Source organism: Nipponia nippon, unplaced genomic scaffold (genome assembly GCF_047370975.1).
Source record: "Nipponia nippon isolate SJK-2023a ecotype South Korea unplaced genomic scaffold, ASM4737097v1 scaffold_2, whole genome shotgun sequence".
NCBI classification, from domain to species: domain Eukaryota; kingdom Metazoa; phylum Chordata; class Aves; order Pelecaniformes; family Threskiornithidae; genus Nipponia; species Nipponia nippon.
Window position 1 is genome coordinate 8,036,448 of NW_028262336.1, and position 24,510 is coordinate 8,060,957.

At 45.2% G+C, this 24,510-nt stretch overlaps 1 protein-coding gene across 14 annotated transcripts in view; it reads left to right on the forward strand.

Moving 5' to 3' along the window:
• Positions 1–24,510, forward strand: part of ST3GAL6 (ST3 beta-galactoside alpha-2,3-sialyltransferase 6) — a 53,243-nt gene that overhangs the window by 557 nt on the left and 28,176 nt on the right. For 3 of the 14 annotated variants that reach the window (XM_087758333.1, XM_087758339.1, XM_087758341.1), the window contains exon 2: positions 7,297–7,462. Coding sequence is in view for 3 of the 14 variants with exons in the window: in XM_087758345.1 (XP_087614471.1) it covers positions 7,537–7,594 (58 nt within the window). In the remaining 11 variants the exon portion in view is untranslated. The other 11 variants (XM_087758336.1, XM_087758342.1, XM_087758332.1 and 8 more) reach the window with 8 other exon arrangements.

The window sequence follows — 24,510 nt, forward strand, 5'->3', positions numbered from 1 at the left end:
GGAGTGGATGTGAAGAGCAGGAGGAGAGACTTTGCACCAGAAGAGCCGCAGTACCCAGGGACTTGGAAGGTCTGAGGCATGGCCATGCAGCTTTGCACGGCAAGTTTCTTGTTTAAAAATGTCCATAAAACATTTCCTTCATACCCCACCTATTTATGTTACAACAAACTTGAGGCTTGTAGGAAAAAGCCAAAGAGCCAAAGGATAATGTGCTGCAGACAGAGGGGCAGAAAGCAGAGCAAGGGCACCAACAAGTCTCCAGGTTTTTGCTATGGCAAGGAATTTGTTAAATTTGCAGCCAGTTTGTACCCCTTTGTTCTCATGCCAGCATTGTTTAGCTGCTCTCACAAGACAGGCCATTTGCTGTCCATTCTCTGTGTAACCCTTGTCTGCATCTTCTCCAGAACTGTTTTCTTCTTGAGTGTGAGAGCCCAAATCATATACTGTGTTCTGGGGGAAACACCAGAGTTTTGTACACCTGCATCAGTGCTTCCCTACCTCTAGTAGAGAAATATTATCTTACCTAAGGCATGTTCTCCTTTTCTGTGAATGGCTGAAGATTTATTTGTTGTTTACTTCAATCATCTTTTGCATGTCCTAGCTCGTTTGACTTTTGACAAATCTGGCCTTAATCCTGTGCATCTCTATCTCTGCACCACAGCTATCTTTGCTGACCGGGATTGTTTGCTATTTATGACTCCCAAGAACCTCTCTATAGTGGTTTTTTTCACTTATTCAGGTCTAAAGTGCTTCCCAAGAAGATTTTTCTCTTGCTTGGAATATATACATGGGATAGTTTTTATACCTTTGATCTAGATATATTCCAATCTCCCTCCACATTCAAGTCTTTCAGCTCTTCAGTCCAGGTAAATTCACTAATGAGTTTCCTTAATTTGACAATTTGCCCATCTGAAGTTGAAAAATTTAATTACCAACCTGCTTCTGTTTGTTATTCCGTTCAATGTAAATGGAAACAGTTGCTGAGTACTCAGCCCAATGCTGTTTTCTATGACCAGGTTTTTTTTGAGTGCCTTCATTATTTACTCATTTGGGATTGTCTCTTTTTGTCTTGGTGACTACTGAGGAGAAATCTGGCAGCTATCGCACATGTGGCTAGCTGGGCCGAAGTTTATTATTACAAGCATTTGTTTCCCAAATAGTATATAGGAAGTTAAGGTTGACCATGGCACCATTCCCAGTAGTGTTTCTATAACAACATTTCAGTGACAGACCTCTTCTTGCACCATTATATTTTAGCTGCAGACAAGAAAGGCCAGGTTTCAATGAGGTGCCCAAATAAAAAACAACCACCCTGCAAAAAACAAAGGCTGTGAGCAGGTGGTCTGGGCTGCTGGAAGTGGAGCTTCCTGGTCACGTACAATGAGGAATTTTATGATGAATTAAATGATGATGAGTTAAATGACAGATGCCTTATTTTTTAATAAATTGCAAAGATTACTTGATGTTTTCCAGTTGTCTGGATAAAATGGCTAAACACTGAAATAGAAGAAGTACTGTAATAAGATTGCAAATATCTTGGATATTGGCCTATTGATCATATTCACATGAGTCAGGTCTGGCTCCCATTTGGGACAGGAGTGGAGCAGTAAAAAAAAAAAAAAGTCTGCTCCATGAGCTGTTGCTCTCCTGAGTTACAGAGACCAAGCCAGTCTTTTCTGCCATAGGGCTGCTCTGTTCAGCCGGGAGTGCCATGAAGGAAGGATTCCCTCTTCCGTGCCGCCAGCCTCATTCCATGTGGGTACCTACTGGATTCTTCCAACATGTTGCAAGTGACTATTTGTCCTGTAGCAATGGTCATTACCTGGCAGAAGTTGTAAGTGGATAAGTCAGTCATGGGAAGAAATGCATTTATAATTTTCCCAGCTGTTGTACCTACATCCAAGATTTTGAGTGCAGCTTCAATTCTTAAATGTAAGAAACATGCAAAGTGCTCTTTTCCTCCTCAGCCCGTGTCTGTCTGTCATTGAAATTAGTCTGCTGTTCATGTATGACGAGGCTTCTAGCGGCTTCTGTCATACCATTTCTGACTCACAGTGGCTCACCTAGCCTTCTCACCCTCCTTCTTGGAGTCTAATCATAGCTGTTTGTATCCCTTTTATAGCCCTGTTTTGTGTCCTGTCTTGCTACATCATATTTTCAAGCACAGACCCAATCTGAAGAGTATCTGGAGGAAAATATGTGCACCTGTTCCCAGATTTTTGGCTGCTGCAAACCAGCACAGGAATCCAGGCCAGTTTACACTGGCCAAAGAAGTGGGCCAAAAGTTTGCAGTTGAAAGGTTATATATCTGAGAGCTGCAGTATCTGCCTTAGCACTTGTAATAATGACTTGGCTGTACAGGTGAAGCCAGCAGGACACAGGACAGAAACTTGGGGATCTGGAGGCCAGAATGATAGGCTGTGCAATGGGGAGCCAGAGGGAAGAACAGGAAGGTTGTCTTTATAAAATGCACAGAGAAAGAAACTGGGCATTAAGCTGTGCTTAAAATGGCAAAGGCATCACACGTGCTGGCCTCTCCTTGGAAAGGAGACAGGGAGCAGCAAGTCCTGGCATGGTCCTGTAGGAATGACAGAGCTATCATAAAAGGACGGGTGTTTCATCTTCCAAAAGCAGTTTATGTCAGTCAGCCTAGCACACGAGGCTGAGCGGGTAGGGACCCAGAGCCACAGGCTCAAGGGCTTCTTGTTTTTTCTGAGCCCAGAGCCCGTCTGCATTTGGCACTGGGGCTGCGACCTAGCAGCAGACTGCAAATGAGGGTCTCGCACCTCCCCACCACCCCTTGGCTGGTTGCTCCCTCCTGTGCACCACTTCACCTCTCCCCTTCTCCCAGTCTTCCCCTGTGCCAGACGCCACAGCCAGCATCCTCTGTGAACAGCAGTCCACTGTGTGCCCGTGAGCTGTAGGGTGGGAAGGTGACTGCCATGTCCCCGTCAGATGGGCGGGAGAGATGGATCTTGCGAGGTTTGTCTCCTGCCAGGGGAGGAAGCATCAGCTCTTGCCCTCTTTCCCTGAGGGAAGGGCTGCTTTCAGTGCTGTGAAGCTTCAGTTTGGGTTACCCTTGGGTGCATGTAGAGGTGGAGTCATGCCAGTATATTGGCAACAAGGAAGGATGGAGGGGACAAGTGGGATGCTCGAGTTCCACAGGACAGTATAGCTTAACAGAAATAAGGCAATGAGTGGAGGGGAGGAATCTGTGGTCTAATGTTGTTCTTGACCTGGTGAAAACCACTAGATGCTCAGGGTGCATTTTTCCATAATTTTGCAAATCCTTTCCCCTTCTCCTTCCTGTTGTTTTGCTAGCAATGCTCTTCAAGTGGGTGTGTTTTGACCTATTTTTTCCCCTGCACATGCCTAGTGAGCACAAGGACGTTTAGTGCCTATTGGGTAATGTATTTCTTTATGGGTTTACAGATGCTCTTGTGTATAGATACATGCCTTGAGGGCTTAATTGTGGTTGGCAAATGGTGCTTCCTAATGTGCCCACCACTTCAGCTTGCATTGGATTGGCTGGCAGGGAGGCTGTCTCAGCCTACCTAGGTTACCTCCATGACATTTCTTGCCGTCATATGTTTTGTTTGCTTGTGTTGTCTTTCCCAGACGGAGTACAGCCCGGGGCAGGAGAAAGCACTCTGTGCACTTCCCAGAAAGAGCAGTCCCTAGGGACTATGAGAGCCGTCACAGCCTAATGTAGCCCTTTGGTTGACCAGGTCTTGAAAAAAGTGACCTCAAACTAGGTGGGGGTTTTGTGCTGTGAACTCACGACAAATGCTGTGGGTTCTGATGAGATGTCCTACAGCAACTAACCAGATTCTTTAAAGCTCCTGGGACAGGCTTGAGCAAGTTGTCTCCTGGCAAAGCGTCTCTGAAAGAAAGATCATGCGACCACAAATCAGTGACTAAACAAACTGCGCGAGGACTGCTGCTTACCACAGCTTGAGTGGTCAGTGCAGTGGAGAGCAGTCCCCTAGCATCTGGGGCAAGGGGACTGAGAGAAACTACGAAACAGAGTTGTGCCGAGACAGGTTTTGGAGCTCAGTAGCAGAGATTGGGGCATGTATAGGACTTGGGGCTGTTCTCATGGTGTGACATAAAGAAGATCAGACTATGACAGTAGGTGGTAAAGCTAGAAAATGAGTGGAGAAGGGATATTGTGACAGTCTGTATTTCTACAATTGCATTAATCTGCTAAACTAATTAATAAAGGGGGACAGTTCTGTTGCATTTTAATTCTAGGACCAGAGGTGTATGATAGACTGCATGGTGCATTGCACACACAGAGCCTGATTAGTCACCTTGCTGATTGGATTGCCTGAGAGGAAATCACTTTCATGATGCTGCAGCTTTCCATTCTGTTTATTCCATGTTCTCCACAGTTTTGCTTTTCCCATGTTCAACAGTTTTTTCCTTCCATTTCCGGTAATTCTTATCTTTGTTTTTCTCTGGTTTTGCAAGCTGGGGTAGAGTCTGGCTGCAATATTTTCTTAGTTTAGTAGTGACTGAGGAGGTACATAGTTTCTCCTGGAACTTAAATAAGACTCCATTTTATTTGGATTTATTTTAGTTATTGCTTTGCATTTAAAGATTTCTGTGGCTTTTATGTTTGGTTTGGGGAGAGCTTTGTGTCTCAGGAGAGATGATCTTGAACTGAAATAGAAAAAAAATCTGTTGACTTTTTGGTCACATGCATTGCTTTTGCTTGCAGGAGCATTCATTGGACTTCCTGCTAGTCATCCTTTTCCAAAGCATTTTGAAGGCTGCTCATTGTTGTCAAATCATTGCTGATACTATTTGTGTGCAATAGAATATATCCCAGAGAAGTGATTCCTTATACTTTCTGCCAAATAAATTAATTGGTGTTGCAGATCAGTTATTAACTTCTTGCTGTACAGATTGTTTTGAAAACAGCTAGGAACTAAACTTTTTTTGCACTATATTAATTGTTCAAATTGCCATTTGAATCCTTAAATTTAGTTCGACCTATTTAGGTGACAAAAACCACCAGCTTTCATTCTATTGCTGGTCTGGGACATTTACAGTTGCCAGAAGCAACTGAAGTGAAATTACATTATGACAAATTAGATTATTACATTATTTGACCAATGTAGTTAGAATTTGGGGTTTTGCAGTTTATTCCAGATAGAGGTGTATTCAGGCATCTTAGATACAATTCTTTGTATTTATTACACACACTGCCTTCAGTGCAAGGGAATAGAACTGTGAGCAACAGGTCCTCTGATCACAGCACTACATCTCCTGCAGACTTTGGCTGCAAACGTGAACGCTTAGCTCTTCCTAGAGTTAGGTGCCTTGTGCAAGACCCCCAGAAAATTGACAAGCACGTAACAGCCAGCTGTGAAATCGAATGACTTCTTCTGAGTCATCACATAGTATCACCGTAGGAACGTTGCATATGGCTAACTAGCTTCAGAGGTGCATCGGTAACTTGAGTTGGCCTCTCTGAGCCAGTGTTCTTTACCAGTATATTTTTCAGCCTGCCCAAAGATCCATGCTAGACTGTTACCGATACCCAGGTTAGCTGGTGTAAAATCAGCTCACGCCCATGAACTCACGCACCAAAAATGCAGCTGCAGCACACGCATCCTGTCTGGAACAGAGGCAGGAACAGATCTGTTTCTTCAAGGTTTCCTATGCTCCTCTGCAGTGAATAGTCCCAGCTTCTTGTTCTGCAAAAACCTGGCACATCCCGAGAATAAGTCCATCCTGTATCCTAAACAAAGGCAGGGCCTTGCAAAATAAAGCAAGGCCAGAACAAAATAATACTGGACTACATAATTTAAGACTGTCATGAAACGTATGAGCAAGGGGACCGAAGTGATAACCCATCTTCTGGTATTTCCTAACTTCTGACTTCTTCATTGTGCAACCTTAATGATTTTTTTTTTTTAATTGGCTTTGTGCCTGTAACGCTTAGGTGAATTGAAGGGTAAGGGCAGAAGAGATGAGAAGTAATAGGAAAAAGATAGAGCAGAGTTAAATAAACTACTTTTAGGAGGCAGATAATTTAGCTATATACTTTGAAGCAGCTTGGTTTTGTAAAGGCCAGGATGTGAAGGATGAAGACCTGAGGAACCTTGTGGGAGAAGGGACAAAAGCACCAAAGTATTTTCAGCTCAAGGCGAGACAAATTACAGAGGGCTGAACTTTGGTTCCCAGCCCAGAACACATTGAAAGCCATCTCAGCTACAGAGTGGGATAGTCCCTTAAGAATAGACAAAATTTCCCTGCTTTTAATCTGTTATTTTTATTATCTGTACATACAGGCTGTATAAAACTGCTGCTGAGAACAGACTCCACCTCTGGTCTTTCCCAGTGATAACCTCCAAAAAAACCCAGGAGATGCTTTTCCGATAAAGGAAGCATCTTGTTCTGATACAACGCTAAAAACATACTGCAAGCTCCCTGAAGCATCATATAGAAAAGTTTCAGATTAGAAGTGGTCAGGATCATAACGTTTGAAACAGGAGAGGACAATTCAATTATTAACAACCCCTCAGATGTCTTCTAGGATGATACACCGCTCTGGGCAAAATACAACATTGATGCAGCACCCGGTTCCAGACAAAGTGATTTTATTGCATCCCCTTATCACTGGCAGAATTAACTTTCTTTTCAGAGCGGTTGGGTGCTGTAGTGTGGAGAGGTGGTTTTCCAGGAGCCCCACGGCTCCCCTGGGCTGGTCATACGCGGTGGGGCTCTGTTTGGCCGCCGGCAGCAGCGCCTCCAGGGTAGTTCCCCCCCGGGGGCTCTCACTGGGGCTGGCGAGGAGGGGGCAGGGTCCTCGGAAAGGGAGGATCCCGCACCTGAAATAACAGCTGTGGCTTGCAGCTTGCTTGGCTGCCCCCTGCCCCCGCAGGTGACAATCAGTTCGTTAATTAGCTGTTAATTCCTGGAGGCTGAGGAGGTGCTGGGCACTCTGCGGGTCTCCCACCCCCCGGGCTGTCGGGGCGGGCGCCCAGGGGGAAGGCCCTGGCCCTCGCCCTCGCCGAACCGCCGGCCCAGGGGAGGAAGAGGAGGAGGATCATCATCATCACCATCATCATCATCAGTGGCTGCGGCTCCAGCTGGAAGTCAGTCGGAGAGGATAGACTCAGTTCGGGGCGGGGGAGACGGAGTAGCGCTTTAGCTTTCTTCATGTGAACGCCTCCTCCCCCGGAAGGCTTGGGTATAAATCGAGGAGGAATTTCGGCAGACTTGAGCCAAATAACATCTTTGTCTAAACACACAGCGTGCTTCCTTTTACGTTTTCTCTTGCAGATAGGGCTCGGCTGAAACAAGCCCTCCTCTTCATCCTTATCGGAAGCGCAGCTGTACGGGAATAAGGCTGACGCGACCGAGAGGCTGCCTGGGCCGCCGTGATAAGCGACCAGCTCTGTCCTCTCGTCTCAGAGGATCTGAGGAAATCCTGCAGTACCGACAGCTGGTAAGTGAACACCTCTGCTGTATAAAGCGTAGCTAGCTCTGTAAACTCTTGCACGGGCTGAGAGGATCTGGTGGATGGTGCCTGAACCCGTAGGACTGGGTGCTTCTTCCCGAGTTTGCCGGCGTTTCTGCTGTGAGACATCTTCTTGCGTTACTTCAGACGGGGAGGTTTCTGGTTAACCTCATGCAGAGTCTATGCGCGCTGGCGATTTTAAAACCTCCTTCAGGTCAGAACTGGTGGCAGCAGCTGCCAGCAACATTGCTGTTCGATGTGAATTACCACATACTCAAAGGCAGAGCTGGCTATTCTGATACCTCGGCGTGTTCCTTTCTGAAAGCATTCAGGGAACTAACTGAACTTCCAGAGGGATGAAGCCTGCCTCTACAAGCCTCCTTTGAAGAGAATACAATTTTAATCGGCTTGAGAGCGGGTGAGATGAGATGTCCCGGACCTTTCCCGGGAGCTTCCTAGTAAATACTAACATCGCGGCGGAGCAGGGACCCGGCGGGGATGAGCCCGGCAGAAGCGGCAGCGCCTCCCGGCTCGCGGGCGGCGTTTGGATGCGGTTGATGTCGCGGGCGGTGCGGGGGACCGCCTGCGCCGGGGGAGAGGCCGGGCTGAGGCGCTGCCCGGGGCCGGCTCTCGGCCCCGGCCGGAGAAGGACCCCCCCGGGCGGGGCCGCTCCGCTGCGGGCGGCGGGGGCAGCGGCGGGGAGCGCGGCCTCTCTCCGGCCGCCGCCGGGGAGCGCGGGGGGAGCGGGCGGGCTGCCGGGCGCCGCCGCCCAGCCAGGCGGCCCGGGGGCGGCGGGGGGAGGCGAGGGAAGGAAGGGGCCGTCCCCCTTTCCCCGCCGGCCGCGGGAGCAGCCCCGCTCCGGGGCCGGGGCGGCAAGCGGAGCCGGCCCCAGCCCCGCAGCCAGGCGCCGAGCCGGCCCCGGGCCGCATGCCGCCGCCGAGAGCCGCCGCCGGCCCCCCCGGCAGCGGTGAGCCCTGTCGGCGGGCGGCGGGGAGGTGAGGGGCGGCGGGGCGCCGGCCGCAGGGCTGGGCAGGGCAGGCGGGGCGGGGGGAACTGCGGGCTCCCGGCAGCGGGACGGCCCCGCTCGGGGGCAGCTTCCCGGCAGAGCTGGCGGCCGCCGGCAGCGCTCCGTGAGTAAAATCTGAGGGGAGATGGATGGCTTCTGCGGAGCTGCCTGGGTGCGGTGACGCCGCCCCGTTGCCATTGCCGCCGGTCAGGCCGGTTCCGATAGAGGGTTGTTTTTAGTGGGGGTACCGAGAGGGGAGGACTGCCCCTTGGAAATGCCGAAGGCCTAGGGGAAGGAACAATGGCTGCGTGGGTAGACTCTGCCTTAAGCTGTGCAAATCCATTACTTGTAGTTTAGGGAAGAAACAAATCCTGGAAAACGTTCTCTGTTTTTTTTTTTTAAAGTCTTTGGATTATTATTTGGCGGTGGGGGTAGTGTTTCTGATTTAGTTGTTGCAAGCTGTGCGATCAGTCCTGCTGTCCTTTATCAAGTTAAAATTTCCAGTGAGATGAACAGTTGATCTACTGGGATTTGTGGCTGTTGTGCTCCTCTTACCCAACAGAAACTTTCTGTCCAGGTTTCTTCAGTTTTTGTCTCTCTTCTTCACGCGCTTTATACCAAGCTATTATTACATACAATGTAGTTGCAAAACTATTTAGAAAGGACAAACTTTGCGATGGGATGAGATTACTTGTTTTAATCTGTCGATTCTATTGCAGCTGAACTGTGTAAAAATGTTATACATGGAATCATAGAATGGTTTAGGTTGGAAAAGACCTTTAAAATCATCAAGTCCAACTGTTAACTTAGCACTGCCAACTCCACCACTAAACCATGTCCCTGAGCACTACAGCTACAATACCTCCAGGGGTGGTGACTCAGCCACTTCCCTGGGCAGCCTGTTCCACTGCCTGACAGTCCTTTCGGTGAATAAATTTTTCCTAGTATCCAATCTAAACCTCCCCTGGCGCAGCTTGAGGCCGTTTTCTCTTGTCCTATCACTTGTTACTAGGGAGAAGAGACCGACCCCCACCTTGCTACAGCCTCCTTTCAGGTAGTTGTAGAGAGTGATAAGGTCTCCCCTCAGCCTCCTCTTTTCCAGACTAAACAACCCCAGCTCCCTCAGCTGCTCCTTGTAAGACTTGTGCTCTGGACCCTTCACCAGCTTCATTTCCCTCCTTTGGACACACTCCAGCACCTCCATGTCCTTCTTGTAGTGAGGGGCCCAAAACGGAAGATGGGATTTGAGGTGCAGCCTCACCAATGCCGAGTACAGGGGGACGATCACTTCCCTGGTCCTGCTGGCCACACTATTTCTGATACAAGCCAGGATGTTCTTGGCTGCCTTGGCCACCCGGCCACACTGCCAGCTCCTGTTCAGTTGGCTGTTGACCAACACCCCCAGGTCCTTTTCTGCCAGGCAGCTCTCCAGCCACTCTTCCCCAAGCCTGTAGCATTGTCTGGGGTTGTTGTGACCCAAGTGCAGGACCTGGCACTTTGCCTCGTTGATCCTCACACAGCTGGCCTTGGCCCATCAATCCAGCCTGTCCAGATCCCTCTGTAGGGCCTTCCTACTCTCAAGCAAATCAACACTCCTGCCTAGCTTGGTGTTCTTGATCGTTTTTGGATAGAAGGCGGCAGGGAGCAGGAATAATCTTTCTTATGATAGCTTCTTTGTGCCATTAACGCTTTTATCCTGGGCTTGTTTTCATTGTCAGTTTCTGGGCACACCATGATTAGTGCCTTTCAGTAAAGGTTTGATCCATCTTCCCAAGACAGGCTTGGGAAGGTTCTCATAAACCTGCTTTGGCTGATTTGTGGCTTTCTGCTTCTTGCGTGTTGTTTCATATGCTGCCGGAGGGGTTGGTTCAAGTATTTTGGCCTGGAAGAGGACACAATCAGATGGGTCATTTGAAGATATAACTTGAAGACCACCATGAGTCTCCATGCACGAGGCAGTCCACACCATTGACTCAAAGGGGCTTGTAAGGAAAAGCGTGCGCTTCCCCCACCCCCCAGTATAGCTTGAACTGTAGCACAGGATCTTGGTTTGTTTTTCTTTGTACCTTAAGATTAAGGTGATTTTACTTATAAGCATGAAAGGTGGTTTTTACAGCGTGTGTGCTGTGAGATACTCCGCTGTGGCTCCCTAGTTAAATGCATTTTAGGAACGAGCTCAAGATTACTTGAAATACCTCTCTTTACAGACATCTTTCCTTACAGATGCTTGCAGAGTTGAAATGTGCACCATGCATTTAAAAGGAGTTTAATTTATCAAGCTTATGACAACTCGTTTGTCATTCATTTGAATAATTTGTTCATCATTTTCTCTAGCCTTGTAGAGAAGCTAGTAAATAATATTGGGAAATTAATTTATGGGGTAGCTGAGTGTACAGGGTTTTTTCTTTTTCAGAGTTTCTATTTTCTACCATCTATTTACTCAAAAGACCAAGAGTTTTGTAGCAGAATAAAACCCCCCTGGACTTCCCCATTAATCAATTTTCTTTGACTTTCATTTTTGCTGTGTTACGTATGACTTCTTCTGTACCTATTCATAGTCTTCAAGGGAAATTCAAATAAAACTATTTATTTTATTATTTGGTGTGTGAACATCTTGAAGTGTTAAATCTTTTATCCTCCTGCTACAGGAGAACCTAAAACCTCAGCTTTTCTTGATCTGTATTGAAGTCGGGAGGAAAATGTGGTGTGCGAGCTGTTGTTTCCTTTACAAGTCACCTTTCAGTAGTGGGTGGAAATTAATCTGCTCTCACTTTGCGGTTCAGTGTATTCATCACTGATATCAGTAGCTGCTATGTGTGCAGAAAGCTTGAAAAGCAGAAGAGTGATGGGCAGCATTAGCTAGTGTGTGCTGTGAAGCAAAAACAGGGAACACGTGGCTTGCATGCAGTATCACCACCTTTTGAAAAGTTCATTCGACAAATGCAGATGCGGAACGTGGTAAAATACTTTGCAGTAGTGCTTCTTGCTGTGTTCTGTACCTATCATCTTAAAATATCACATCCTTTTAAAGTTCATTTTGTTAGGGTGGGGTGGCTCTTCAGTGTTCAAAGATGGTCATTCTTTGGTCTTGAAGGCAAAAGTGAAGCCTTGATATCTGGAGAGGAAGACCTTTTACAGCATTGCAAGAGAGCGAGCAAATTTTAGGCATCCTCTGGAAAATACCCGAAGTTTGCTTGTAACTTCTGCATTGCCTCTGCTCCCAGCCCCACAGCAGCAGTAAAACTGGAGTACATTGTGCTAGATCTATTCTTTACATTCCAGCATCCGTGGGGAGCCAGCAGGAGCAAGGCAAAAACTTGAATAGCCCCCACTTGCCCTGGCTGGGAAGGGACGGCTGGAAAACTTGAGGAGCCACAAAGCCGATCCTCCCTCCTGTTAGGAGGGCAGGAATGGAGTAATCAAGGAACTGGTTTTAAGAGCAGACAGGAATTCAGTGAAGTTCAGACTTAATCACTGAAGCTCTTCTTAACATCTGTTGATCTACAGTGCAAGTTTCCATTCCCCTAGCAGGAATATTGCTTTCTTTTGGGCCACTAGCCAGTAGGAAACTTTATGTGTGAGGTGGGTGGCTAATAGTCTTAGATTTCCACAGACTCTTCAACTCACTTTTAAAACAACAGTTCCTCGCCCTTGTGAGTACAGGTCAGAAACACTAAAATAAGGATCAGCTGCTGCAGAGCTCAGAAGAGCTCTTTGTTAGACTGGATCTGCAGGCTGACACTGTTGCAGTGCCGTGGTAGCCAGCCCCTGCTTGCTTCACTGCTGCTTCGAGAGTCCTGTGGCCAGCAGTGAAATGAGAATGGCATGAAGGGCATGTCACCGGCTTACCCAGAACCTTAGCAGAGGTAGGCAGTGGAAATATGCGTATGTAATGGCCATTTAGTAGTAAACACGAAATGTGTTTGTGTGTGTGTATGTGTATAAAATACAAATGATATTGCATGTGAGGCGGGTGAGGAGGAGTCCCTTCCGCAGGGTGTGAAAGGAATTGCAGTTGTGTTTTTGCCATTATGTTTTTTCTTTTTTCCAATGTAATTGTTGGTTTACGTAGCTCCTTCCTGGGCAGCTAATTTTTGCAGGTGTGTTGTGCTGACACACATCTTTTGGCTACATGATGACCTGTGTGGGGGAAATGATGTGTTCAGGGAAAGGAGCATGCAAGCCCCCTAGCAGAACACAAGGGACAGTGTGGGGAAGGAACTTGTGGGTTTCCCCCTCTTCAGTGAGGAGGGAGGGAGCGAGCCTGCTGCCTGAGAGCTGTTGTTGCTGAATGAAACTGGAGGAAGGAGCTTGCTGCTTGAGAGCTGTTGTTGCTGAATGAAACCACAACCTTATTCATCTTTTGGCAGTCAAAACAGGTATTTACTGTTTCTTTGAAGTTCTTGAACCTGCCTGTCTTATGTCCTCCACCAGTGTCACGTCTGAGCACCCTGGAAACGTTATCACCTCGATCTTCACAGTGCTTCAGGTAGTCTGAAGTCCATGTGTGGGATTGAGACCAGGAGGAGGGTTAGTGGTGTAGATGGGAGACACCCTGTGGGGTTTGATTGAACAGAACGTTTGCACAAGAGTAAATGGAGCCATGATATTAAATCCACTTGATGAAGTGCCAGAGCAAGTTAGGATCTGTCCATATTGGTGAATGCGTACAAGGCTTGCTAGCATGTGGTAGCTAGTCTTGATCGTGCCCCTTGGGTAGACAAGTTACTGCCTTCTCATTCAGTTAGCTGGGAAAAGCCTGTTTTTTGCTGGAAACAGTTAAGGGAAAACTACAGCTAGCTCTGCTTGCCCAAATGTTTTGCAATATTTAATGAGACAGGGTGACTGTTACTTGCCTCAGCTGAGAATCTGGAAGGCTATATAAGCCTATCCTTCCCCCTCTGGTTTTAACTAGAAGTTTTAATTCCCCATTCTCAAAAAGTCGAGGGCTTCAGGACTGTGCCTGTAGTGAAGCACCCTGTGGTTCAGCAGCTCTGATGTAGCAGTACCACTTCAGTCTCCTTTGGTGGGTTTCCTGTCCTTTTTTCTGCCCTGGTTCCCAAGTGTAGACATCGGCAGGTCCATAAAAAGACGCTAAACGGAGTAGGCAGGGATGTTATCCTCCAACTCCCATACGAAACAATTGTAGGTGCCGCAACAGGAATGTGCGGACAAGGGGAATGAACCACAAAATGTCTGCAATGTGCTGTCCCTAAATAGCATCTCCCTCTGTCACTGCTGGAGACAAACTAGTGGGCTAGATGGACGTTGGTCTGACATAGCAGGGTGTTTGTTGTGCTTGTGTCGCTCACCTGGTGCAGTGGAGCACAGGCCAGGTGTGTAAACTGGGTTTTGAGTAGCCAGGCGGTTAAAATACTGGTCAGTGTAAATACCATTTTTATAGTTTCTCAAGGTCAACTGCCTTTTCTTGCAAAACATGTTAAGGAAATACTGTTACTTCATTTTCATTGGAATGGAATAGCTATTTTCATTCCTTCTGTCTTCTGTGCTAAGGGCGTGCCATAATTTGTTTTCAACTTGGGACATCGGTTCTTAGATGGCTTGGCCTCAAACCTTAGGTTTTATATTAATGTAAAGATTTCTAATGTAAATTGAGAATGTTGTTCAGAGCTTTCCGAAAAGAACGGTGAAGCGAAATAGAATATGCATGTCATTTTTCAGATTTCACAGAGAATATTTCCTATAATAAGTACTGGCTGGTGTCAGAGTGACTTTTTTCAAAGCTGGGTGACTGAAGTCAGCTAACACTATTAGGTGACTGAAGTCAGCTAACACTATTAGGTGACTGAAAAGGATATTTAAAGTGTTTAACTTCAGACAACTGTATTGAGAAATTTGGACACGCATTTGTGCAAGGCTTTTCAAAATTTTAGCACTTTTTTTTTAACAGCCAGAGGCTCTTATAATATCTCTGCCACACAATTGTGTGACAAGCAGATAAAATGAAACCAGATTTCTGATGTCTTTCTGCATGTAGACTTTCTGATCTTTAATGAAAGATGAGCTTATAGGGTTTCTTTGTTCTACCCAGCTGCCTGTTTATTTTTGTAAAACTTGCGGAGGTTTCAAAATCATTAAGTTCCTAATCTCCTGTCAAATTTGACTGAAATCAGCTAAAGGGGTTCAAAAGTTCTGTAGGGAAGGAAGGAAAGGACATGCATGCGTGCATACAGGGTATGATTGCATAAATCTCATTTCATGCTAAGAACACATGCGATGTAACAGAACAAAAAACCTTTTACTGTACTGCATTTCAGGCTCTAATGGAGTTCTGCGTCGCCTGCAATTCTGCGCAATCCGATAGGACACGGTGGTGCTGGATTTGGCGCGGTCAGGGTAGCAAGGAAAAGATGTCAATGGGCAACACAGCAGGTCCCGCTTACAGCGTGTCTTGCTCTAGAGGACTTCCAGTTTTATGCTGAAGCAAATATCAGAGTTCATGTTTTATCCCTGCTGCAGCGTGGGCCAGTTTGGTTACAGAAGAGGAGATCTGTGCCACAAAAGAAGTCCATCACCCTGCTGTGACTTACGGGGAGGTGAGCCCTGTGTTGTCTCAGGGCTTACTTGTTAACTCTATTCAGAGGAGATACTTGCACATACAGCCCTGGGCAAATCTGACACTCAGCAAAGATCAGGTAGGGGCAGACAGCTAATCTGTTTAAAAATACTACAGTCCTGAAGAAACTCCCATTCATTTTGCTGTAGCATTTAAGGACTGATGAAACTGAGAATCAAACAGCAAAAATAGACACTCTGTTTCACCTACAGCAAACCAGACTTGGCTTAGAAAGTAACAAATCAAACTGATGGAGGGAGTTGATGATAGGCAGCAGAAGGTACTGTGTGAAGCCATCGCTGCAGCAGGGACAGGGCTGTGTGGCTGCAGTCTACCCCCGGCAGCAAGGCTGCCCAGCTGCCCGCAGGCCTCCTGGCTCTCAGCTGGGCTTGCAAGGGTTTTGGCCACGACAGGGCAACCCCAGCAGGAGGGCTGTGAGACTGTGAAAGAGGAGGGGGGGGGGGGGCGGGGGGCGGGGCGTGTGAAATGCACCTTTGACTCCCCTCGGTTTTACGGGTGACTGTCCTTTAAAAAAAAACAAAAAAAAACCCCACACAACAAAAAACAACAACAAAAAAAAAACCCAAAACCCCCTAAAAACCCCCCAAACAAAAAACCCCTAAAACAGTGATACATCAGTTTTCAGTTTGGGGGAGGAAATCCTTCAGCGAGGATTGAGGTCTGAAAGTCCTAAATGGGCGTCTCTGTATAGAACTGAGAAAAGCATATAAGCTTTCCCAGCATTCCCTACTAACTAATTTAGACAGCTTTCCTCCCAGACAGATGGTAATGAAGATTACCATCAGAGAGAATTAGCTTTCCTCGTGTATAGGTAAGGAAACTAAGGTGGATAATTCAGGACTGTGAACTCCACTATAAGATGAATACCCCCTAAAAGTTAGCGCTGCAATACAGCCTGTTGTAGTGTCATTTTATACCTCTGTATACACCTGCATGTTATGTAAATGAACTTATGCGAACTTTGCCATAAGGAGCTGAGTTCAGTTACAACAACTAACAGTTGCTCTGTGAAGAATCCCAGTTCTGATATTATGGCTTTTAGTCTGCTCCGTTGTCCTGGGTTTTTATTGTGACTTTGATTTCAGCTTTATCTAAGGAAACACAGTTAATGATGCTCTGAATGCTGAAGTTGAATACACCTACATCTTTGTTCCCCTTGGAAAGCTCATTACCTTACAAATAATTTTTTTTTTAAACACATGTAGACTTACTGGCAACCTTTCCTATTTAGAAAAGATGTCAGTTAGACTTTATGTGCTGCATTAAATGTTCTTTGGGACTACGTTTTTTCAACTATGAGAGCTATGAGATACATAACAAAATCCTCAGGATAAGTACTGTTTGGATATTGTATGTGGTAGTTTTTCCTGTATGCACATTTAAGAAAGGAAACAAAGCACTAAAAGCCTTTAGGGGATCAGATACAGGCTCTGCTGCAACCTGTACAACAGTTCTTTGTTAGCTCAAAAGCACTTTACGTCCACAAAGCATTCTCGTAGTTATGAAGTTGTTCATTAGAGCTTTTGTTACGTTTTTTTTGTTGTTGTAAATAATATTTTTTGAGCTTTAGTGCTAAGAAAACAAAGCTGCATATAAAGAAGGCTTTTGAAAACAGCCTTAATATTTACAGTATTTGAGCTTTTCCAGTTTGGCACTGTCAGTTTGGGTTTAGCTTCCTTGTAGTAGTTAGCAGTTAAGGTGTGTATTCTGATTCATTTTCAAGATCCAAAGGCAATGTGAATGTATTCATTGCAATGTTGAATTGAGAGCACTGGAAGTGTGAGGCATTAACATTATCAGAGAAGCTGCTCAAACTGTTGGTGTCCTGCAACTTTCTCCTGAGCTGGCGGGATCGCTGCCCTGGGAAACTTCCAAGACTTAGTAGTAGTGTGGGGTAAGTGCTACCACTTATCTCCATTTTCCTCCCTCCCTGAATTAATTTAGCTTTACACTTTTCACTGACTTGTTTTGCTGCATTCCTGAGAATCCCAGAGCTCTCTGATGGCACACATGCATTTCAGCAGATTGACTTGCAGAATCTGCTGTTGGTAAATTCCATCTCAAACAGCTGGGCAGTTTGGTGTTTTTTTGGTGTTGTTTTTTTTTTTTTAGGAGTTGAGGCAAGATTGGGAGAAATACAGCAAAAATCAGTGAACTTAATATGTTCCACGCTCTGACTACAGACATGCTTTGCATGTAATTTACATTAAAATTAAACTGTTCAGTTTTGTATGCCGGTAGGAGCACGTTCACACCTATTTGCTGGGCCTCTTAATCCACACAAACCTGCATAATGTAACTTGTTGCTTTTTAAAATATGGGGACTAAAAATTGTGATAAAGAGAGCTGTGGCATCAGATGATGGCAGTCCATGCATATTTGGACTTAATCATGACTGGGGTTTGCAAATGCTGCTGTGAAAACCAGTCATACAAAAAGCACCTGTGTCTCTTTAGGGACAGATTCTGACTCCAGTACAGATCAGGATTTAAACTGTTATGACTAAGCGAGAAATTAGTCTGATTTACTTGGGACTTACTGTTGATGTAGATGGGGTGCATTTCATTCTCCAAGTGCTGGTAGTGAAGCAAGTAAATTAGCCCTCTCAGTTTTTTGGGTGGGTTGGTTGGTTTGTTTTTTTTAAAAAAACATTATTCCCTGTGCCACTGCCCTTGAGAGCCCCAGTTTTGTTTGTGAGTGGAGTTTTTCTTTTTGGTGACTTATTTTAGCCTAGGGTTGAGATTACTATTTATTTTCCCAAAGCTGACTGGTAGATTTAGTTTTCTCATTCCCAGCCATTTTTGTGAGAGCTGAGGTTAAATCACGAGCTCCAAATCAGCCAGAGCTGGATGTTTTGGATATCCTAGGCATTATTAGACGACAGAGTGTGCCTTATTTTAAGGTGAACTTAATGCTGTAGCAAATGTGCATGTGCAATACAGATAAAATTCTCTGGTTGGACCTTTATTTATTTAGGTTGATCATGGTTGCTAGGGCAAAAAAACTGGTGAGCTGATGTGGTTTGTAACTGAACTGTTTTGAAACCTGACTAACTTGGCTATTTCCAGCCTCTTCTTCTACTTTTTTGTCTTTTCTCTCTGGGAAACCTAAGAAGGATTGTTCATTTAACCTCTAGCCTCTGACTTTGCAGGCACTCATGGACAAAGAACAGTGGGTGTGAATGAGTAACTGATGTTGTAGTGGAATGTATATCTTTCTATTAATTGTTTTCTGTTTTCTCAAGCACTGCATAGTATGTTTGTCATCTTTGTTGTTTAAAAGGAGGTGAAGAAGCAGAACAACTCAAAACCATGATGCTCTATTCCTTCAGGAAGAGCAGCTCTCTCAAGTCGACAGAAACCTTTTCAGTTATGCAAGTCAAGGTATGAGGAGAAAATGACTTGAACTCTGACCCCAGAACATGTTGCATGGCTTGTTTATATTCCAGTCTTTCTGGAAGAAGAGCTGAAGGGGAGAGGGGAAACATAGGCTGAGAAGGACCAGTGTTGTCACCACATTACGCAGCAGGAGCTGCGTGAATTTATAGCACCTATTCTCTGTGTATTTTGTTCTATCATGTATTATACTGTCCTGGTTTTGGCTGGGATAGAGTTAATTTTCTTCCTAGCAGCTGGTATAGTGCTGTGTTTTGGATTTAGCATGAGAATGATGTTGATAACACACTGACATTTTAGTTGTTGTGAAGTAGTGCTTACCCTAAGTCAAGCTTCCAGTGCTCTGCCAGGTGCACAAGAAGCTGGGAGGGGGCACAGCCAGGACAGCTGACCCAGACTGGCCAAAGGGCTGTTCCATACCATATGACATCTTGCCCAGTGTATAAACTGGGGGAGTTGGCTGGGGGGCAGTGATCGCTGCTCAGGGACGGGCTGGGTATCAGTCAGCGGGTGGTGAGCAATTGCATCGTGCATCACTTACTTTGCATATTATTGTTATTATTCCTACAACTACTATTTTACTTTCTTTTATTTCAATTATTAAACTGTTCTTATCTCAACCTGCGAGTTTCCTCACTTCTACTCTTCCGATTCTCTCCCCCATCCCATCACGCGGGAGTGAGTGAGCAGCTGTGTTGCTTAGCTGCTGGCTAGGGTTAAACCACGACATATACTGACACCTGTGATGTGTAATATATAAATAGCAGCCTAGCTTAGGCTGGCTAAAGCTTTAAAGGTTAATCTGGGAGAGTACAGCAGGGCTGGAAGAAATCTTTCAACTAAGGCTGTGTTACTGAATTTGACTTTTTTTTTTTAAATGATATTTTTTTAAAGGTGTAGTTAGAGCTGAATTTGTGGTGTTCGCTTTGATGAAAGCTTTGGGAGTTGAGGAAGCAGAGCTATCTGTGCTCAGCTTGTACCTGCTTTGAACTTTGCATGCGCAGGCTAGCTCTTGACAAAACCCAAAGTAGTTGGTTTTGTACAGCAGTGCATCTCTGTGGCTGCTGGGCATGGCAGTAACTGCTGGTCTGTGTTCAAGTGCACTGGTGGAAGAAAAAAAGAAAAAAGGCTAAGTGTGTTGGGGGAGGCCTGTAGAGGGACAGGACAGGAAAGCATATGGAAATGTCTGTTCCCAACTTTGTGCACATTTGCATAAATTGGCCGCTTCCTTCTAGTCCTCGTCTCGAGGCACAAAAGAAGGCAAGAAGCTGAGGCTGTGGACTTGATCGTACTCTTGATCGTAATTATAGGTAAGGTTTCTGGAAAACTGTGATACTTAGAAAGCACCAGTTAGATGAGAATCCAGTATTTACTATTGTTCCTCTTCCCCTTAAAGCCACAAGTGGGATTTAGATTTACCCAGGGCTGATTTTTAAGCTCAAGTTAGCAGTGTTTAACTCTGCTACAAAAAGTGTGTTTGTTGTTGGAATGAGCCCCAAGCCATTTTGGAACATTAGGGAATATTGTTTTCTATCTTGGAGGGAAAAAGTAATTAAGAACAACATTCACCAGCTGAGAAATATCAAACCAGCTATCTTCTATGCTTGCAGTTTTAATTGTGTGTCTACGCCATGCAATGGAGCATGCTGTCAGCTTGAGCTGGTGCCAGGGATCCACATTGCACTGTGATAATCTGAGCCAAAATATTAGCTCAGTTCTCAAGGGTGGCATAGCAACCCTGTGATAGCCCCAAGCTGGAGGTAACATGTTCTGCCTCTCAACAGGGCTAATTAACTCGGCATCAGAGAGTGGCACCAAATACTGCTCCTATTTGAGGGCCATTTCAGTGATACCTAATGCCTGGGCTCCATTGTGTTTTGCTCATCAGGGTTTTCTGGCAGGATGCACTGGCTGATGCTTTGTACTTCTGTTTTTCATCCGTGGAGCTAGTGCAAGTGTCAGTATAACTGACATTACATTTTGCATTGATAGGCCCAAAAGTGATATCTCTGTGAAACAATGCACATCATTGATTGCAGTACCTCTGAGAACAGGATCACAGCAGTTTTTTGGAGCCAAAAGGGGGGGCTGTTTCAGTAAGCCTTAAAAAGCTTGTAGTAACGTGACCTAGGTTTGTATTCTTGTTGTCTTGCTATCCAAGAGACAGTCTGATGAGTGCATGCAACCTCGCCTTTTCTCTGGCTTTTTCATTTTTTTTTTTTTTTCGTTCCTGCTCCCACTGTGGGGCACATGTAAAAGCTCCTGGGTGCTCAAGCAGAGGAAGGGAAAAGGAGTGAAAAAGGAGTTACACCACTGAACAGATGATACTGCACTAGATAAACAGGAGGTAAGAACAAGAGAGCCTGAGCATGGTGATAAGACTGTAAGAGCAAGTCAGGAGCTGCAGGCCTTTTGCAGCTTTTGCCAAACTCTCTCTATTGATGGCGTGTCTTCCTGGAAGCCTACAAACTCGTGTTTTTCAGATCTTGCCTGAAATGTTGAAGGGCTTAGGTTTGGCTAGAACAAGCCACCATATCTGGTTTCTTGCATTTAAAGCTGGTAATGGGAATGGGGTGAGAGTGTGGGGCTGGAGATGAAGGTTTGGAGGGGTGCAGGTGCTGCGTTGCCTGTTACGCACAAGACAGCGATAAACTCTCCTTGTTCCCAGGCCTGCCTGGAGCCTTCTGGAAGGGAGCTAACCACCCTCTTCCACCAGCCGTCCTCTCTAGGTAAATTAGGATTGCAGGGAGTAAAAATACAATAGGTTTGACTGGACTGGGATTCTTAATTAATACCTTTTAGCCGAAGGATATGCCTATGTAGGAAAGGTTTCTGAGCTTATAAGTAGGACTTGGAGAGTCACACAAGAGGGAAAGTGATGCAGAGATCTCCTTGAAGACTTTGGACAGAAGCAAACTGAAATGCCGATTGTCAGTGAAAAATGCTGATTAAGTTGCTTTTCCTCCTTGCTTGACCCACCTGGCAGGCATGTTCTGGTGAGGAGCAAAATACTGGTCTCTATACTTGAAAGACAAAAATGATGACTTGTCCACAAAATGATAAATGCGTTGCTGTCTCTTGTGGTACAGAATAGGTTTCACCATTAGCAGGATGATGAAAGGGAGGGAGGCAAGCACTTGGGCCCTAAACCCCATCTATTAACTCTTGCGGCCTGTCCTGAATTAGTGTGCAGCCACGCAAAAGGTCAAAGGTGGACAGAGCTCTAGCCTGCATCTCTCCCCAACAGATTAACGTCAGCAGAGGCTACATTTCAGGCTGCAGTAGTTGATAAAGAACAAGGGTTGACTAAATCTACTAAACATCACTCCTACTGTGATACTACATCTACTGGACATCATTGCTTGCTGTTGAGTGCCTGGAGAAAAGACTATCTTGCTGTTTCTTTTCAGGTTTTCTGCAGTAGTTGGAGAAAGGGGAAATGTTAGGGGAAGCATTGGAAACCTTCCTTAACAAAGAGAAGCTGTCTCCGGAGGAAGACTGTCTTTGTTGACAGTTATCAGGATGCTGTGGAACTAAATGGCTGGTTTGGTATGCTGTTGGAGGGGAAGAAGGCTCCAGTTTTCATAGTCAGCAAACTCTTCCTCTACTGCTTAATCCCTCGTTGTTGAAAGAGATTAGGGCAGAAGGAGCCTGAAAACATCTTATCTTCCAGTGCAGGAAAAATCTTTAACTGCTGGTAAAAATTGTATGTGTGGTGTGATGGTGGAAGTCCCCAATGACAGTTTGACACAGTAAAACCGTAGTTTTTTGGTGTCATGCTTTGTGCAGGCCTTCAGGAACAGGAGTAACTGCTCTGGTTTTGTGCGGGGCGGGGCAGGTTAGCAAGGAAGTTTCCCAATTAAGATGCTGTTAAACTTACCGCTTCAAAACCAAGTTGCTCATGTCGGAGAGTTAGAGATGTAGTTTTAATTCAGGGCCGCTTTGCTAGGATAATCCAATATATCTGCCTTTCTTCCTCATTTAGACTTAATATTTCTGAGGACTTCTGTTTCTTAATGAACTAAAATTGAGAGGAGCATTGGAAATGATGAAAAAATTTAAGGATTGTGCGAGGGAAGGCACTAGACTGGCTCAGCCACTTCACTACCTTTAAGACTCCGCTGCAGTGCTATTGTATTGTCTGCTACAGCGTTTTCTTCCTGAAGAGGGGGAGAATTAATGAACTATGCACATACTTGGAGCAAGAACTGGAAGAGTTCATGATGAATAGTGTATAGATTTGGCAGAAGAAATCTATAGATCTGTGCCATAATGTGCTTATGCTTTGGCAGCTTAATGTGAGGCAAATGACAACATGAGAAAACTCCTTTCTTGGTTGTCCTTTTGCTGCGTAGTTGTTCCACCAGGCATGCACTACATCCTGAGCAAAAGGAAGCAGTGCTGCAGGGCTGGTGATCGCAAGCGAGCCCACTAAATACTGACTACATCTTAAAAATCCTGCTGTTTCTTTTTAAACTTTTTAGTAGGCTTTTATGTGCTTTTCCGGCTGTCCCTTTAAATTCCAAGGCCCACTCAAAGCACATTTGCAAGCTCAATTCCCTTCCTCCCCCACAACTACAAGGGCTAGGAATTTGAGGTCTGAGTGAGGTGACATTTTCATGCTGTCAGTTAATTGCAACAGCAAGAAGTTAAACTGTCACAAGACTAGGTAGGGAGCTAAGATTGTTTTAAGATGAGTAGTATTTAGCTTAGTAGTAACCACTTTTTCGTTAAATATTTATTAACTATTTACTTCAGTAATAGTTAAAGGTGCTTTACAAAATAAGTAGGACAGATGGAAAAGCCTCCTGCATTGTATTATTAACAACCCAATTTTAAGCAAGAAAGCAAAAGGAAGGCTTATAAGTGTTATGAAAAAAGGTGATTGTAGTGTGGTCATGTGATTGCCCAGTCCAACAGCTGTAATTTCCTGCATGATTATTTTGTTCTGTGGCACGGCTGCATCAACTGCATATGTAAGTTGAAAGATAAACAGAGGCTATGAGATAGTGGCTCATATCAGATACCACACTTACTGAAGCAGCAGAATAAAGACTAATTGTCAGTAGAGATGTAGCTCTGACAAGGACGTTGGTTCCCTACTTCACCAAGGGAAGAAAAAATTAGCCTCTCACCTTATATAGCTAATTTGTCATGTACCCAAATGCATCTCTCTGGTTGGTGGGAGCTGGGGTGGACCCATCTGTCCGCAGGAGGTGCAGGCTGATCTCTTGAGATCTCTTAATAGCGTAACAGAGTCTGTCTTGTCCAGTTCTGTAATTGTAGCTCTCTGCCTTGTCAGGGGTGGGAAGTTGAACAGCGGAAGTTGTTATTAAAAAATGCCCACCAATCTTTTTACAACACTTACACATCCCGTTGCTGGCTTCCTTTCAGAAAATTGACCAGCTAACACTGTGAACTTCGAGCACTGGCATGCTGGGTTTCTTGCCCCTTTTATTGTGTGGATCACTATAGGCTTTTTAGAAAGAGGAGGGAATTGAATAGTCGAGTTCAGCTTTGTCCTCCTTGTTTTGCTTAACCCTGACGGACCTTGACCTAAGGGCACCATGACCTCTGTCAGTCAGGTTGATGGGCTTAAACCAAGATGCTGTGTCTTGTGCTGTGATAAATAAGCTGGAACGTGACTGTCATTTTACATCTGAACTGTGTCTTCTCAATTGCCTATTTTCTTGCGTCTCTGACTACTGGAATTTTCTAGCTCAATATTTGCATTGTAGGAGTTTGTTTTCCTTTGATTAACTTTCTATAACACTCAGCTATTTTAAAACAGGAAGGGAGAGCTGGAAAACACTGTCGTCATTAAAAATACACCCAGAATAATTTCTTCTGTGAACAAGGCAATGGTTCTGTTTACTAAAGTAGATTAAGAAAAATCTTCACTAAAAAGACTGTTTTTCTTGACCATAGAACTTTCTCTTCAAAGCACTGAATGAAGCCAGGCACCGGGGGATGGGATGGTGGGAAGACACTTGTATAATTAAAGACCATTTTATGTTACTAAGAACTGAGTTAGGTA